The 16,958-nt window shown below is 42.0% G+C and overlaps 1 protein-coding gene across 3 annotated transcripts in view; it reads left to right on the forward strand.

Annotated features, from left to right (window-relative positions):
* The window catches only part of LOC138750340 (microtubule-actin cross-linking factor 1-like), a 35,831-nt gene that overhangs the window by 9,613 nt on the left and 9,260 nt on the right, over positions 1-16,958 (forward strand). For 2 of the 3 annotated variants that reach the window (XM_069912416.1, XM_069912418.1), the window contains exons 2-7: positions 6-215; positions 4,483-4,711; positions 4,944-5,260; positions 6,124-6,291; positions 11,396-11,519; positions 13,070-13,165. In XM_069912416.1, coding sequence (XP_069768517.1) covers positions 6-215; positions 4,483-4,711; positions 4,944-5,260; positions 6,124-6,291; positions 11,396-11,519; positions 13,070-13,165 — 1,144 coding nt within the window. The remainder of the gene's footprint in view (positions 1-5; positions 216-4,482; positions 4,712-4,943; positions 5,261-6,123; positions 6,292-11,395; positions 11,520-13,069; positions 13,166-16,958) is intronic. The other variant, XM_069912417.1, reaches the window with a different exon arrangement.

Below are 16,958 nucleotides of genomic sequence, written 5' to 3' on the forward strand. Positions count from 1 at the left end.
TGTAGGAAACAACAGAAGATCACCTACAAAAACATAAGAAGACAGTAGGTGATCTTCTGAAATGGTTGGCAGTCGAGGGTCACTATGGAGTTCATATCACCGAAGACGAATTCTACGCATTAGGTGATGGTTTCCAGATGGAGGAAGAGGACGATGCGATGGGGTCATTTGCTGAGATGGGCGAAAGACTGAATGACCACCAGCAAGGCCTGAAGGTATGAACACTTCCAGGTGTTTTGGATAAGTGTATATTCGAACAATTGTAAAAATATTTTGGATTGGACTTTTCATCAGAACCTCTGATCAGTACAGATTTGATGAAAGGCGACTGACTAAATTTCACTTAAATAATGACTAACACAATTTCCAAATAATGTTGAATTGAATTTTGACGATCTTCTCCCAATCCTATTCAAAGATCTAGCAGATCCTCTTTCTAACTCAGTCCTACTTTCTGTTCTTTGCTCTGGCCCAGTCACGCAAGTGATGAGAGATGACGGGAATATGATTAACTCACTAGTGAAGGGGCAGTGATTGACGATGGTCACAGAGGCCCTTCACTAACAATCTCACCATGGCAGCTTCTTAACAAAAACTCTTCACCTCAGTAATGCAGTTTTCTCATATAATGTGGATATTGATGTTGTAAAGGGAAGAACCTCCTCCCCTATTTTGATAACTCCAGCACCCACTCATGTGATTAACTCTTTATAACCCATTGAATGGGCCATGCAAGCTATTCACAACCAAAAAGGGTTGAGGAAGCATACACCACCGGAATGAATTCTGGCGTAGCAACGTCACTGTTCGTCCACTCAACCAGGCCAGATCCTTGTGCAGATCTAGGGATTGGTTTGGAAAAGAGAGTGAGTAAGGCTACAACCCCTCACTACCACAATTTTCCTGTTGTTGAAGCAACTGTTGGTGACAGCAGGAGCAGAAAGATCCATCCCATGTTTCTCCAGGGGCTCCCTCAATTCTGATGTGTGGTAGCACCATTGTGCTAAATGGGATAGATTCAGAATAAATTGACAGCTGGAATCACAGTGGCCAAAAGGTACGATGGGCCTTTAACATTTGCAGCAGGAAAGTGTTACTTACCATCGTTAGTTCTCCCATTACAACCAAGACAAGTCATCACCATGGTTTAATAGGGAATGCAGATGCACATGAGGTGCCAGACTGATAATCTTACAACATTGGACAGTGGGCAGGCAATGCAGAAAAAAAAATAACATTCCAAAGACAGAATTAACCGCTGATGAAATTTGAGCTCTGTCATCCTTCCGGCTGGATCATGAACAGTAAACAGGAAAAGAGGGACCAAGGGTCTCCTCATTCTCAGTGGAGGTAGTCCTCAGCTTCTGAATAACAAAGTTGGGGTTAAGACACTTTCTAGCATGTTCCATCAGGTTCTTCCGACACCATCACAGAAATCACTTTCACCCCATTTATTTTACTTTGGAACACCAAGTGCAAATAGGACCAGACTCCATCACATTCGAAGTACTGAAGAAGTTCAGTCTAGATTTTTTTGCACCTCTTGTCACAGTTGATGCACTGACATCCTTCTGACAAAGTGGCAAATTCTTCTGGTATCTGGTCCATCTACCAAAAGCAGGACAGAGCCATACTTTAATAATCAGCTGCCCGATGGAAAGTGTGGCCCACACACTGTGACATAAAGTGGCATTGTTCACCAATAACCTGCATAATGGTACTTCATTTGGGTGTTGTCACATGACTCCAGGTCTCCTTCTCACTGTGGTCCTAACATAGACCAGCCATTTTGAGTACTGTAATTACCAAAGCAGATCAGAGGCTACCTGTCAAGCAGTAGGTGGCGAACCTTTGCTCCGCACTTGACTGGATGAGCACAATTCCCAAAGGGCCCAAGGACCCTAACAGCAGAGCAAAGCAGTTGGCTTGATTGGCCCTCCATTCATTCTCTCCACTGAGGTGGTCCTGTATCCTATCAACGGAGTGAACGACATCTACTCGACTCCAAGAATATGTCCAAAGAGGTGCCACCTGACATGGACAGGGACGTGCGGTAGGTCTGTAGGAACATTACTACCTGCTGATTCCCCTCCACACTCCTATCCCTTCTCAGGGGCTAAATTCAGAACTCCCAACCTTAAAACTTTGTAGAAAGAACTTGACAAGTAGCATGACAGCTATTCAAGAAGGTGGTCCATGATGACATTGCCGGCAGTGAGGCAGAACTAATCAGTTTGGGCCCTGGCAGGGACACCTGCATCTTGAAGTACTAATGTGAAAATGATAATTACCCAGAATGTTTTCACTAAAATGGGGATAGATTTTCATGTTTGTCATTCCTTAATATGCAGTGCTCAAGTCAGATTTTCATCGTTAAAAAAGAGCAAAGATCTTTAAACATTTACCAATTGGTGTTATCTTCTTTTCGTAAAGCATTGCTTAACATGTATGCAAATTATTGCCCTGTGTGTGCTTGACAGCCTGGTTTGTTTTGGAATAAGGTGACTTGAATAAAGTCTTGTCAAGTCCAAAGGATGTTGAACAAAATGGTAAAGATAAATACAATAAAGTCACTGTTATGTCTCTGTGTGGGAGGCTTCTTAAATAGCAGAAGTAAAATCTCTTCTGCTATTTGAATCTTGCATCTTCTTAGAGATGCAAGATTCAAATAGCAGAAGAGATTTTACTTATTAATGCCTTCCACCATGCCAGGAAATGTTCATACTCACATAGACATGCACCCCACATTGGTGCACGACATTTACGACAGTGAGACGGGTGTGTTATCTCGTTAGGATCATGTGAACTCTTTTGTAACTTCCTAGGAATACACCCTTCTCACTGTGGTAACCGTCGTGCACTACTGGGGGGCACCTATACATGAGTATGAGTGTGAACAGTTTCCTGAGATGGTAGAAGGCATCAGTAAGTAAACTCCCTTCTGTTATTTGAATCTTGCATCTCTAAGTTATTTAAGAATCCTCCCAGGTAACACGGAGACAGAACATGTTGGCAGTGGTCAAGAATAAAACTATAAAATGGATTGGAAGTGACTGAAATCTGACGGGGAAGAAGAGAAAAAGTACACCTGAAAATGAATGGCTGGTGCAACAGCAGTTCACCCAGTGATGGACGGGAGGCTGAAGATATTGTTGAATCGTTGAAAACGTTTCAGCAGATGTACAATTTAGCAGTGAAAAGCTATTTTAAAAATGCAACAGCGAGGAGAAGGTTAGTGCTATACATGTCTGGATAGGGGAGCCAGGCCGTGACTTATTTAATAGCTGAGAGCTTACGGGGTGGAGAAAAATGATCCAGAGCAGATATTTGCAAAGGTTGTTTCTCACCTTGAACTCAGCTCTAATCCTAGACTTGAATGCAATGAATTTCAAGGTTTTGTGTAAGAGACTGATGAGACTGTTACTAACTTCCTTACTACACCAAAAACTAATGCTGCAAAATGCAGATGGAAGGATATAGAGGAAAGATTAGCTGATCCACTAATATGCCCATCCTGAATGCAAAAGTCTCTTATAGGGAAGGATAGCTTGAAACTGGCCAAAGATATAGAAACAGGCAGAGTCTTCGAATCCACGAGGACACAAATGAAATCCCTATCAATGCAGACCCACCCACAGCAAAGTGAAGGAAGGGTTGATGCTATAAAAAATACAATCAGAAAAGTGCCACCCCCAGGACCTGTAGGAAGGGCAGCAGACAACACCCCTCCGTGACCAAAATGATTGCCCCGCATATGGTTCTGAATGTGGAGCCTACGGCATAGCAAACCACTGGGCGAAGATGTGCAAGTCTGGGGTGAAGGAAACAGTGATACCAGTGAAGAAAAAAAGACAAGAAGATCCACCATCTCTTGAAACTGTTCACACACTCATATACATAGACATCCACCCCACAGTGGTGCACGACATTTACTACAGTGAGAAGGGTGTATTCTTACACAGTTACAAATTAGTTCACATTCTCCTGACTAGATCACAGTCAACTCTAGTTAGATTTCACGTGTTCTCTTTTAAATCATGAAAGAATATTAAATCCCTGAATGGAAAGGTAAGGATGAGATCATTCAAATGACAAAAGTTTAATGTGCTTAAGTTTAAAGTAAGTCTGTTTGACGGGGAAGGGACTGTGTACAAATACTGAAGGAGAGGATTTATTTTCTTGTCAGTCAAATTAAATATGGAATATATTCTATTCCATCTCAGCAGGATTCATCCTTTGACACAAGCAAAGAATTGTAGATCACGGTAGTTGATTAAACCTCCGAAAGGATAAAACCGTTTAGGTTTCTTGACTTGAAATACGTTTCCTATGTGTATTTAAGGGTGTTTTGGTACCCTGATTTTTAATAAATTGGGAAACCTGAATATTTTATTTCAATTGCAAATGCAATAAATAGAAACCTTACCTCCCCCAAGACAACTTGGAGCAATAAAAATGAACCTAGGATTGTTTCTTTTCTAGGAACATCACCAAAGGTTGTCCCGGAAAGAGCAAGAGTTGGTTTTGGCCACAGAGGCAGCTCAGACTTTCCTGGAACAAAATGTCCAGGACCCTTTGCGAGACGAGGAAGTTGCACTGCAGGAGATCTTGAATGTCTTGATGGAGGAGTACGAATCCGCTTTATCAAGTGCAGATTCTCAATTAAACGTGATTGAGGATCTGCATCTAGAATTGCAGAAGTTCCGAAAAGGTGAGAGAAAGTATTCATTTATTTTCCAGATTACTATAAAATACTATTTACTGAGAGTTGAAAAGAATTCTAAGTAAGACAACAGAAAGCTACATGTGGTTTGGAATAACCCCAACTTGTAATTATTACAGGATCCTGTCAATGTATCAAAGTCTAGATAATCTGGTATTTTTTGACCATTTTGAATGCTTTAAAACATTTAACTATTTGACCATTATATTCCTTTAAACAGATCACGATGAATTTGAAACATTCATGAGTCATTTGGAGAAGGAACTAACAAAGATTAAAGCTGGGGAATTTGACTCCACGTCATTGACATTCAAACTTAAGAAGCAGCAATTCCTCTTCAAAGATCTTCAATTTCACAAAGGGGATCTAAGACACCTCAGACGATCTTGGAAAAGTGTCATCGATGCTGCCTTTCACTTTGAAATCAGGAATGCAATTGAAAGCTACAAGATCCAAATTGATCCTGATGCCATAAGCCAACATGTGGAGGAGACGGTTGAGAGCGCCGATGCTCGCTTCAACACACTTCGATCAGAAGTATGACATATCTTCATTTTTTTTTTAGATTAATAGCATTTAAACTCCAATTTTACTTAAGATCAGTAACTTGAGAGCATTTTGATAGACTGAGCAACTTGTGTAAGTTTTAGTCTTAGAAGAGTGGCTCTGGAAAAGGTTTGCGGCTGTTATTAATAATACCCATGAAGAACAGGAACAATGATTAAATCTTTCCAGTATTGTGGAGCTCTCTTGGTGGCCGAACTCACTCAAGTTGGACAGAGACCATTGCAGAAAATAAGTCGTGATCTCATTTCCTTTTAATAAAATCAAATGTCGAACAGATCATAACTGGCGAAGATTTTCCAGACTGGCCTCCCACGTGTATTTGTCACTGAACAAGGTGTAATGTGTCCAATCCACAAAGGTCACATCGCTGGTTCAATATTCCTAAACTCAACGGTGAGGCTTGAATGGCATAACAGAAATGCAGCGTGTTCGGCTGGAACAAGCCCAGCCCCAAAAGAATTTCTGTCTAATCTTCACTGACACACTAAATTTGTGAAGGTTTTCAATGCTTCTGATATATTCCTGACTATCAGTTTATTTTGAAAGCAAACTCAAAATATTAATTAAAAGATTTATTGACATAATAAGAAAATGGAACAGTACGGCAGGGTAACAGGCATTTCACCTTTGGTGAGAAGTGAACATTGCCTTTTTGTCTGTGACCCTCAAAAAACTTGATGCAGGGAACAAAAAAATTATAGTTGGCATAAGTGATGGACCAGTAATGTATCGCTTGACTCATTTTGGATCGATTGGACACTCGATATTTGATAGCATCACAAAATCGTACATTTTAAAAATCCACATACTCATTCATTTCTTTCACTCTATAGTGCATTGGACTTGGAACCCGTCTTGGCAAAAAGTTGTTTGAACAATGGCAAGAGAAGGCAGATGAGCTGCGTTTGTGGCTAGAGAGAATTGAAACAGAAAGACGAATGGTTCAGCTGGAGGCCATCTCTAATCCAGAAATCTTGCAGCAAGAACTTGAAAATGTCATGGTAAATTAAAGTTGTTATTTCATAAATCACTGTGTAATGTTGCTTAATCTAATTTACGAGTAGAATAATTAATGCTTTGAACTAATGTTAATGTGCACATCCAATAACAGTGGTGAAGGCCACATGGGAGGTTGTAAGTTTGGCACCTGAAATAGGAAGTTGAGCTCCATTCATTCCACCTTGATCAGGTTTTAATGGGAGCCTGATGAAGATCCAACAGCCAATTTGCTTCCAGATGGTGGGGGCAAGATTGGAAACTGTAACAAAGAAGCCAAACAGTTCTGCTCTCATTGTGTGTCTATTTTCAGTATGGGTTTCCTCAGACCTTATCCATGTTTAATGGGGGCCTGGTGACTAAGGATATGGTGGCAGAATTTTGGATGACCTCCAAGATTATAACAGCAGAGCAAAAAATCTCAGCACATCATTAATGGAATCATCAGGTGCAGAGACGATAACTCCATAGATGGGGGTTTCAGGAACAGGGGAAGGGAGGTGGGAGGAAAGTGGTGATTTGGAGCACATTTGGAGGTAAGATTTGTTTGCAAAGTGGCAGAGATTGATTTATTCCAAAGAAGTATTCAAACCATAGAACCTTACAATATTACAGAACAGAAACAGGCCCCTTTGGCCCTTCTTGTCTGTTCCGAACCCTTTTTCTGCCGAGGCCCTCTGACACACCCAGTCCATAGCCCTCCATACCTCTCCCATCCATGTACCAGTCCAAATTCTTTTCAAATTAAAAATTGAGCCCACAGTCACCACTTCAACGGACAGCTTGTTCCACTCTCCCACCTCTTCACTCTGTGTGAAGACGTTCTCCCTCATGTTCCCCCTAAATTTATCCCCTTCACCCTTACCCCATGTCCTCTGGTTTGTATTTCACTTGCTCTCAGTGGAACAAGCCTACCTATATTTACTCTGTCCTCCACATCATTTTAAATCTCTCTCTCAATTCTTCCCTCATTCTACACTCCAGGGAATAAAATCATAACCTGTTTAACCTTTTCCTACAACTCTGCTCCTGACGTCCAGGCCACATCCAAGTCAATCTCTGCACAATTGCCATCCTTCCTGCAGTTAGGTGATCCAAACTGCACACAATAATCCAAATTGGGTCTCACCAATGAAAATTAGACTTTATCCTTTGATTGATCAAGGTCAATGTGCCAAAAGTTCTCTTTGCAACCCTATCCACATGTGACACCATTTTCAGAGAATGAGGTGTCTGTATTCCCAGATCCCTCTGTTCTATCGTACTCCTCACTGCCCGACTGGTTACCATGTATGTCCTTTCTTGGCTTGTCCTTCCAAAATGCAACACCTCACACTCATCTGCATTAAATTCTATCTTCCATTTTTCAGCCCATGTTTCCAACAGGTCCAGATCCCTCTGCAAGCTTTGAAAACCTTCTTTGCTGTCCACAACACCTCCAATCCTAGTGTCACCTGCAAACTTGCTGATCCAATTTACCGCATTATCAACCAGATAGCCTTTCTATCTTCATTGAGGATAACTTCATTGAGGATTTTTCTTGCATTTTCTATACTCTTCAAGCACCTCATTTGCTCTGTGATGTCTATACCTGCTGCACACCTCTCTACTTCCAAATGATTCCTAAGCCTGTTAATCTTGACAGGAACATGCAAAGTCTGTACTTTCCAAATTTCACCTTTGTAGGTCTTCCACTGACCCCGCATATACTTTTCCAGGTCAACACCTTCTCAATCCTTTCTCATTTCCTCAAAATTGGCCTTTCTGCAATTTAGAACCTCAATCCGAGTCCCAGACCTATCCTTCTCCATCATTAACTAAACTAATGGCATCATGTTGACTGGAGTTGATGTTTGAGGAATTGGAATTTGAATCAGAAAGACAAATCACTAGTTCCAGTTTTGCTTTTCTGAAGTGGAGGGCTTTTCTGCTCATGCAGTCAGAGAAAAGTCGGACCATTTATTGCAGTAAATGGCCTGGGATTGATGGTCATGGAGAAAAGCTGTGGTCGAGAGGAGTCACGTGATGGAGTAGTAGCCCTCTCCAGAAAAGTCGGGAAAAACAAAGGAAAACACAAAGGAACAGAAATAAAAGTTACAGAAAAGTGAGTATAAAGGTGGAAAGAAGATGGCGACTAAAAAAGAAAAATTGAAAGCAACGGTAAGAAGAGAGGAAGAGAAGACAAAGGAGGAAAAAGGTGAAGGCCTTACCTGTCCGAAGAGGCCCGCTGCGGAGAGAGAAACTCGCTCCCTCAGGTCGGTAAATAATGGACTACAAAAATGGCTCGCTGAGCCGAGTAAAAGTGCGCAACCGCGCATGCGCGAGGAATCGCGCATGCGTGATGCGAATGAAAAAAACACACCGACGGGAGGGGGGACCAGCTGGGGTGTCGATCTCCACAGCCGGCAACGACAGCTGCAGAACACCTGCAGCAAGAAGAGACCACAGAAGACAATAGAAACAAGAAAGAAGAGAAGGAAAGGGCAAAAAAGAAACAACAGATGGCCAACCCAGAGGAAGAAGAAGAGGAAGAGGGAGAGTACAGTGAAATAGAAGAAGAAAAGAAAGGCAAGATAAAGAAGGTACTTTCTCTTATTAAAGGATACATGGAGTCATTTAAAGAATGGCAAACACAGGAATTTAATGATTTAAGAAAAAGAATAAACAACACAGAAGAGAAAATGAATAAAATAGAGATGACCTTAACAGAAATGGGAAAGAAAATGGACAAGATGGAAGAGCGGGCAGTAGCAGCAGAAATGGAGGTAGAAGACTTAAAAAAGAAATTGGAGGAATCTAATAAAAAAACTAAAGAGACACAAGAACTACTAGCTCAAAAAATAGATACAATGGAAAATTATAACAGAAGAAATAACATAAAGATAGTGGGCCTTAAGGAAGATGAAGAAGGCAAGAATATGAGGGAGTTTATAAAAGAGTGGATCCCTAAGACCCTAGGATGTCCAGAACTACAGCAAGAAATGGAAATAGAAAGGGCACATAGAGTATTGGCCTCTAAACCACAACCACAACAAAAACCAAGATCTATTGTAGTAAAATTCCTAAGATATACTACAAGAGAAAAGGTACTGGAGAAGACAATGGAAAAAGTAAGAGAGGGCAAAAAACCACTGGAGTATAAAGGGCAAAAAATCTTCATTTATCCAGATATAAGTTTTGAACTCCTAAAGAAGAGAAAAGAGTTCAATACAGCAAAGACGATTTTATGGAAGAAAGGGTATAAATTTATACTAAAGCATCCAGCGGTATTGAAAATATTTATTCCAGGACAACAAAACAGACTATTCTCGGATCCAGAAGAAGCACGAAAATTTGCAGAACAATTACAAAAATAGACTGAGGGAGGAAGACGGGTAATGAGAGTAAAAATGATCACGATTGATATGTATGTGGGTAAAGACAAAAATAGACTGAGGGATGAAGACGGGTAATGAGAGTAAAAATGATCACGATTGATATGTATGCGGGTAAAGAGGTATAAGAGTGAATAGAGACAATGTGCATACGTGAATGTATCTGTACTTAGAGGAAAATATAGATAGTATAGACAAGAATTAATAAGGGAAGGTAATGGAATAGAGAGAATAAGGAGGGAATTAAAAGAGTGACCTTGGTGACATATGAAAAGTGAAATCTTTTCTGGGGGGGGCGGGGTGGGGGGAAATAGCGGTCACTGCAAAATCAGTTGACGCTTGCGAGTGGATTCGCAAATCCAAATGGAGAGGGGAGATGTGGTTGTCCGACAAGGGATAAAGGACAACTCAGGAGGGGAAGGGGAGATTGGGGATAAATAAGATAGAAATAGGAGAATAAGGAAAATGTTGGATGTTGTAGGAATGTTGTCTTATAAAGAGTTGAAAATAAGAAAACAGAAATGGAAAAGGAGGAAAGGTAATGATGGAAAAACGGAAAGAGAAGATAAACAAAATATAAAAGGGCTACGCTGAACTATATGACTTTAAATATTAATGGAATACATAACCAAATTAAAAGGAAGAAACTACTAAATTTAAATGAATAAATGTATTCCATTAGAAAAAATAACATATAGGTTAAGAAATAATATTGAAATATTCGAACAAGTATAGGAGCCTTACATTAAATACAATAGTGAGAACCTACCGGGGACAAACATTACCTAAGTTGATGGAAGGAGAAGGAAAGAAAAGAATGGACTCAGTAGAATTTCTGGTGTATTTTTGTTGAATGACAACATTGTCTGACTGGCTTAATGCAACCTAGATTGTATACCTAAAATGGATGAGGGGGGGTGGTGGGGGGGTGGCTTGGGAGGAGGGGGGGGGAGAAAAAGTCACTGTATATGTGTGAAAAAGAAATAGTGTATATCATGGCTAATGTGATTTAGGGTGTGAAAAATAAAAAAAATTAAAAAATAAAAGAGAAAAGCTGTGGTCCATTAAGTGCTCGTGGGAATAGGAGTTGCAAATGGGTCAGATTGCTGAGGGAGAACACATATTTACTTTTGAAGGATGATGGATTGGGGAGAGGGGTCATCCGGAGTAAAAGTAGACGGACAGGCCGAAAAGCGATAATGCAGAATAACCCTCTGCAGCCAAATCTATGTCCATTAGTGGTGAAAAGCCAAATGAGTTCTTCAGCATTATTTTATCAATGCTGATGTAAATCTAAGCATCAGAACATTTTTAAATATTTTCTTGTGACCTTGATGGTTTGCAAAGGGACTTCAGGGCCGGTCAAGAGATGTAGACAAGATAAAGATGATGAGCTCAACAGAATCAGAAAATGCTCAAACATCAGGCGTATTAAATACCTCGAAGCATTAATGAGTAATGAGTAATGATCAATAGAAAGTTTGAGCTGGTTGTTTGAGAAAATTCCAATATCCTGTGGTTATTGGGTCCTTGAAAATGTTCGCCTCCTCACCCCAAAGCAGGCCAGAGAGTTGTTGGTATTTATGATAATTTATAGAATCGTCTTCACAGGCTGTTTATCTCATTGACCCCAAGACAATATCGAAATTAACCAAAGTATCGGCGAATCTAAGATATACAGAAAGAAATATTAATTTTATTGTGAATGAGTCATTGTGTCATTTTGAAATCACAGGTCCTTCAGGGAGAAATTTCTGAACATGAAGATGGTGTCGAAAAGTTACAGGAGGCAGCAAAGTGCCTGCTGTCCTTGAGCATTGACGTTGTTCCAAATGTACTCCAGCTTCGAAAGACCACAGGTACCATTTCAACATTTGCTGCTTAGATCAAAAAATGGTTCTCTAATTCCAACAAATACAAGTGATGCTTCCAGCTGGAAAATTAGACATTTTCAAAATGTGCAAATTACCAGTGGGGACCCACCAACCTCTTTGAACTATTCTAAAATATTTCTTGCAATTGATTGGATTTCAAATGTTGAATCATCTTTACCTAGCACGTCATAAATAGGCTATCATTTCATAAAAAGCTCTGAAAACTCTAAAATTAATGGAAAGACCATTTACTAAAGAACTGTGCACACTTCAATAAATGTTTGAATAAAATGCAGTATTTAAGAAAGTTCAATAGAACTTTCTCCAGTGAATTGTGGACAGTGATTCAGACTCGTAGGCCAGAATCACAATAGTATTGTAAAATGTGTGTTTATTGAATGAAATTTCTGCTCAAGTGGTGCATCTTAGAAGTGTTGGGTCTTATAAAATTGTTGCATTGAAGGTACTGAATTGAGAACCATACTTGGAGCGTTGGAAATGAAAATGACGGCAAATGGGAATTCTTACAGTGAATTCGTTGAAAGTGATGCTCTGCGATTATTTAATAAAGCAGCCAGGCTCCAGTCATGCATACTTGTCCGTGGCTCATCAATTGAAGAGGAGATTGAATGATTGGAAACCAGATATCTTCCAATCATAGAAACAAGACTGGAAATAGGAAACAAATGTTACAATATGCCAGCATGATGGTGAAGTCACGAGCTCCATCGAAATGTTAATGTTGCTTTTCTTTTTTTCCAGATGCTCTATCAGCTCATTTATTTTTCTACATTTTTGTTTTCTTTCCTAAATCTCAGAAATTCTATATTTTCTGAAGAGTGTGTTTGTCTTGTTGATCAGTTATTACTAGAAATAGAGGGTATGTAGAAATGGTAGAAGGTTAAGCAGCGGCCATTTACCAAGTGTGAACATCTGGCAAACATGCAGCCAAGGAAGTGTTTAGGGCTGTGATGTCTCAAAGACCCCCCAATGAGAGGGGATTTCTCATGCTGTGCTGGGAGGGCACTGAAGATCCATGCATCTGAGCACCCGAAGGGCGGGATACAGTTCTAGTGAGAACGGTTGCAGCTGCTCTCAGAGTCTTCTCTATTCAGCTTTGATTGTTGTTCCTGCTCCTCCACGGCCCCAGCTCCCCCCCACTTCACCTGCTCCTCTCGATGAGTAAAAGGCCTTGAATTCAACATGTTTTCAACAAAGAGTTGCACAACTGTCCCTCTCTTTCTCTCTCCATTTCCTTTTGCAAATGTCCCTTCCTTTTCACTGTTCCTCATTTCACTCGTCTGCTATTTCACGCTGATTCCCTCCAAACTTTTTTCATTCCTTGCTCACATTTTTGCCCCTACTTGTTGCTCGTCATCTTCTGTTCTGCATTGCTTTAAATATTACTAAACCCACAGTTCTCCTTTCTCCAAAACAAAAAATGTGATTGTTGGGATGAAAACACCGGAACCTTGTGGTAAATCTTTGAAGACACTTTTAAATGTATGTGTAACAGAACCTTGTGTTCATTTTAGCTACCATCGAACAGAGATTCCAGCTTTTGCGTGAGGAAACATCAGAGCAGAAGAGGACATTGGAACGGAGAAATGTCCAAGTGGAAGATCTCGAAGGTTTACTTTTACCTGGCACTTCTCACCACTGCGATTTTGGAAATGTTTTATTTCTGGATTGATGAAGCAGGGTCGTTGACCTAGTTGAGAAACATTGCTATTTTGCTCACATAACTGGTCCCTAATAGCAATGATGCTGGTCCCTAATGATGTTGATTGCAAGATAAATCTTGGCTGGGACAATTACAGTCCGGATACAGGACTTCTCGGCCCCTCGAGTCCACACCGATTTAAGTGAGCTCCTCTAGCCCCACTTACCCACTCCCTGTCCGTATCCCTCCAATCCCCTCACATCCATGCAGCTATCCAACTTGTTCTGAAATGACACAAGAAGTTACATCCCAGACCCTGGCACCAGGGAGACAAACTACCAATCTGTTTCCTTAATCGTATCCACAGAATCCCCAAATTGTCCTCCTGACCATCGAATCCCCTATAACTATTACCCTCCTCTTCCTTTCCCTACCCTTTTGGGCAACAGAGGCCGACCTTATGCCAGAGATACAGCCACTGATTCCTTCCCCAGCCTGAATGTTCCTCAAGGAGGAGTACCATTTGTTGAGTGCTTCAGTCACAGGGGCCCCCTCCTGTATCTGTCTCTTCCCTTTTCCCTCTCATAACTGTAATCCACTGATCCTCCTCCTGTGGCCCTGTTGAGACCACCTGGCTATAGCTCCTATCTATGACGGCCTCACTCTCACTGACCAGGTCGAGGTCATTGAGCTGCAGCTCCAATTCCCTAACACGGTCCCTGAGACACTGCAGCTCAGTACACCTAGTGCAATTGTGGATGTCCAGGAGGTCGAAGACTCCAGGACCTTTCACATCTGACACTGAAAAGAGCAAACTGCTCTCACACTCAACCCTTCTCTCTCCCCCTCACCTTAGAAAGAGAAAATAACAAAAAAATATAGTCTTACCTTAATCTAGATACTCGACCTCAGCCCCTACACGGTGAAGCCTCTCGAGCCAAAGCCTCGAAGCCCCACTCTTTCACCAGGCCACTCTCTCATTGGGCCACTCCTCTCTGGCTTCTCCTTTGCCTTTCCCTCCTTTTATTGGCCTTGACCAATTAAACCTGTCACTCTCAACTCGCTCCTCCTCCGAACACTGCCCAAACTCTGGTCTCCATCTCCTCCGACTCGCTGCTCGAACCGACTATCGTATCTATTGTACGATAGAATCTTGTATGTTCTTTAAAAACCATATAGGATGTGGTTTAAGGTCTCATCCAAACCAATTGCATCCACTCATGCAATTTGATTTCACTACTTCCCCAATGTGCCATTTAGAAATGCACAGAATGACGTGGATGTTGCTTCTCTTCACCATCTGAAACAAGTAAATGGGTTCTTACTATTAAAGCTCCTGCCTCGCATGTTCGAAGTTTGAAAAAGATCAAAGCTGGTGCATAGTTTCATGCATCCACAAGTGTATAAAAAATGGGTTGTGGCAAATCATCGGCAATTATCCATGCCTGCTGCATCCAGGCATATTTGAAGATTGGAGCACGACTGCAACGCCATGTCAACTGTGGCGGATTAACTACCACTCCAGGCAGAGCTTTAGTAAAGCCCCCCTAACCTTGCCTCCCTGCCCCACTCTTTGCTGAATCGAATAAAGTGACATTAAGTTACTTTAAATAACATATTAGGGGTCTCCAAAGTAGTCGATATCGACCCTTGGTGAAGGGGTGGGGGGGGTGGGTTGGAGAGGCAGCAGCGTGACCCAGATGTGTGGGGGGGGGGGTGAGACAGCAGCACCACTCACGTGGGCAAGGAGGGAGATAGACAGCAGCGCGACTCGGGTGGATTGGAGAATGGTAAATGGAGTCCCCTTGTTTAAAAAAGGTAATAGGGAGAATCTTGGGAATTAGGGTTAGTCTTACATTATTGGTGAGTAAACTAATGGAAGGGATTCTTAAGGATGGGATCTATGAAGATCTGGAGAAATACACTCTACTCAAGGATAGTCAGCATGTCTTTGTGAAGGCAAGCTTGGGCCTCACAAATCTAACTCAGTCTTTGGAGGAGGTTACAAAAGAAATTAATGAGGGTAGGGTGATAGATGTGGTCTACGAGGATTTTAGCAAGGCATCTGACAAGGTCAGTCACAGGAGACTCCTTCAGAAAGTCATGAGTCATGAGATGAGCGAAAAATTACCTGCATGAAATAAAAGCTGTCATGTCGGAAGAAAGCAGAGAGTCGTAGTGGAAAGAAAGTATTCTGCCTGGAGGTTGGTGCTGCAGGGATCTGTTCTGCGACCCCTAGTCTTTGTGATTTTCATGTCACCTGGATGAAGAGGCGGATGGATAGGTCAGTAAGTTTGCGGATGTCACGGAGGTTGGTTTGGAGGAGTTGTGGATGGAGATGAAGGCTGTTGAAGGTTACAAAATGATGAAGGTGGGTTGCAGAGTTAGGCAGAAAAGTGGTAGATGGATTTCAATCCAGATAAGTGAGAGTTGATGCATTTTGGAAGGACAAACCAGAAGGCTGAGTCCAGAGTTAATGGTCGGTTACTTAAGAGTGTGGATGAACAGAGGAACCTTGGGTTGCAAATCTACACATTTCTCAAGGTTGCCACACAGTTTGATAGGAGAGTGAACAAGGATTATGGTGTGCTGTGATTCCTTCATAGGGGGTTTGAATTCAGGAGTAGAGTGGTCATGTTGCAAATCTATAAATCTTTGGTATGACTCACTTAGAATATTATGTTCAGTTCTGGTCACCTCATTATAGGAAGGAGAGGGGACAGAGGAGATTTACCAGGATGCTGCCTGGATTGGGAAACAATTCTCATGAGGCAAGGTTCGCAGAGCTGGAGTGTAGAAGGATTAGAGGAGACGTGATAGAGGTCTACAAGATCTTCGACATCCTTCCGTGAATTCAGGGACCAGAACACTACGTAATATTCCAAATGCGGCAAACCAAAATTTTATACAGCTGTAACTTGACTCACCAACTTTTACACTCAGTGCCCCAAATCAAGAAATCCAGCAGGCTGCATGTTTCTTTACCATCCTCTCCACCATGTTGTCTCTTTCAGGGAGCAGAGAGCGCTCAGCTCAAAATCCTTCTCTTCATCAATGCTAGAAAAGATATATTGTAGTCTTTCCCATGCATTTGACCTCCCCCCCTCCCAAATCCAGCACCTCACTCAGGGGAGGGAGAGGGGAAGAGGAGGGAGAGGGGAAGGAGATGGAGAGGAAAAGAGAGGGAGGGAGTGTTGTCGAGGAAGGGGGAGGGATATAGTGAGAGGGTGAAGGGAAGAGGAAAAAGAGAGAGTGGGGAAGGAGAGGGAGGGAGAGTTGTCAAGGAAGGCAGTGGGATAGAGGGAGAGAGGGTAAGTGGAAGAGGAGGAGAGGGAAAGGGGAAGAAGAGAGAGGAAGAAATGTCGAGGAAGGGGGGAAGGATACAGGGAGAGTTTGAGGAGAAGGAGAGGAAGTGGAGAAGGAGAGGGAGATAAAAGGATAGGGAGGGAGAGTTGTAAAGGAAGGGGGAGGAATATAGGGAGAGGGTGAGGGGCATAAGAGAGGGGAAGGAGAGAGAGAAGAACGGAGTGGGAGGTAGAGTTGTCGAGGAAGGGGTGGGTTAGAGGGGAAGAGGAGAGGGAGAGGCAGGGAGAGTTGTCAAAGAAGGGAAGGGATTGGGGGAGTGGGTGTGGGGAAGAGGAGAAGTAGATGGATAGGGGAAGGAGAGGAAGAGGAAAGAAGAGGGAGGGAGAGTTGTCGAGGAAGGGTAAAGAATATAGGGAGAGGGTGAGGGGAAGGAGAAGGGAAAGAGGATGAAGGAT

The sequence above is a fragment of the Narcine bancroftii genome, unplaced genomic scaffold (assembly GCF_036971445.1).
Source record: "Narcine bancroftii isolate sNarBan1 unplaced genomic scaffold, sNarBan1.hap1 Scaffold_119, whole genome shotgun sequence".
NCBI classification, from domain to species: Eukaryota; Metazoa; Chordata; class Chondrichthyes; order Torpediniformes; family Narcinidae; genus Narcine; species Narcine bancroftii.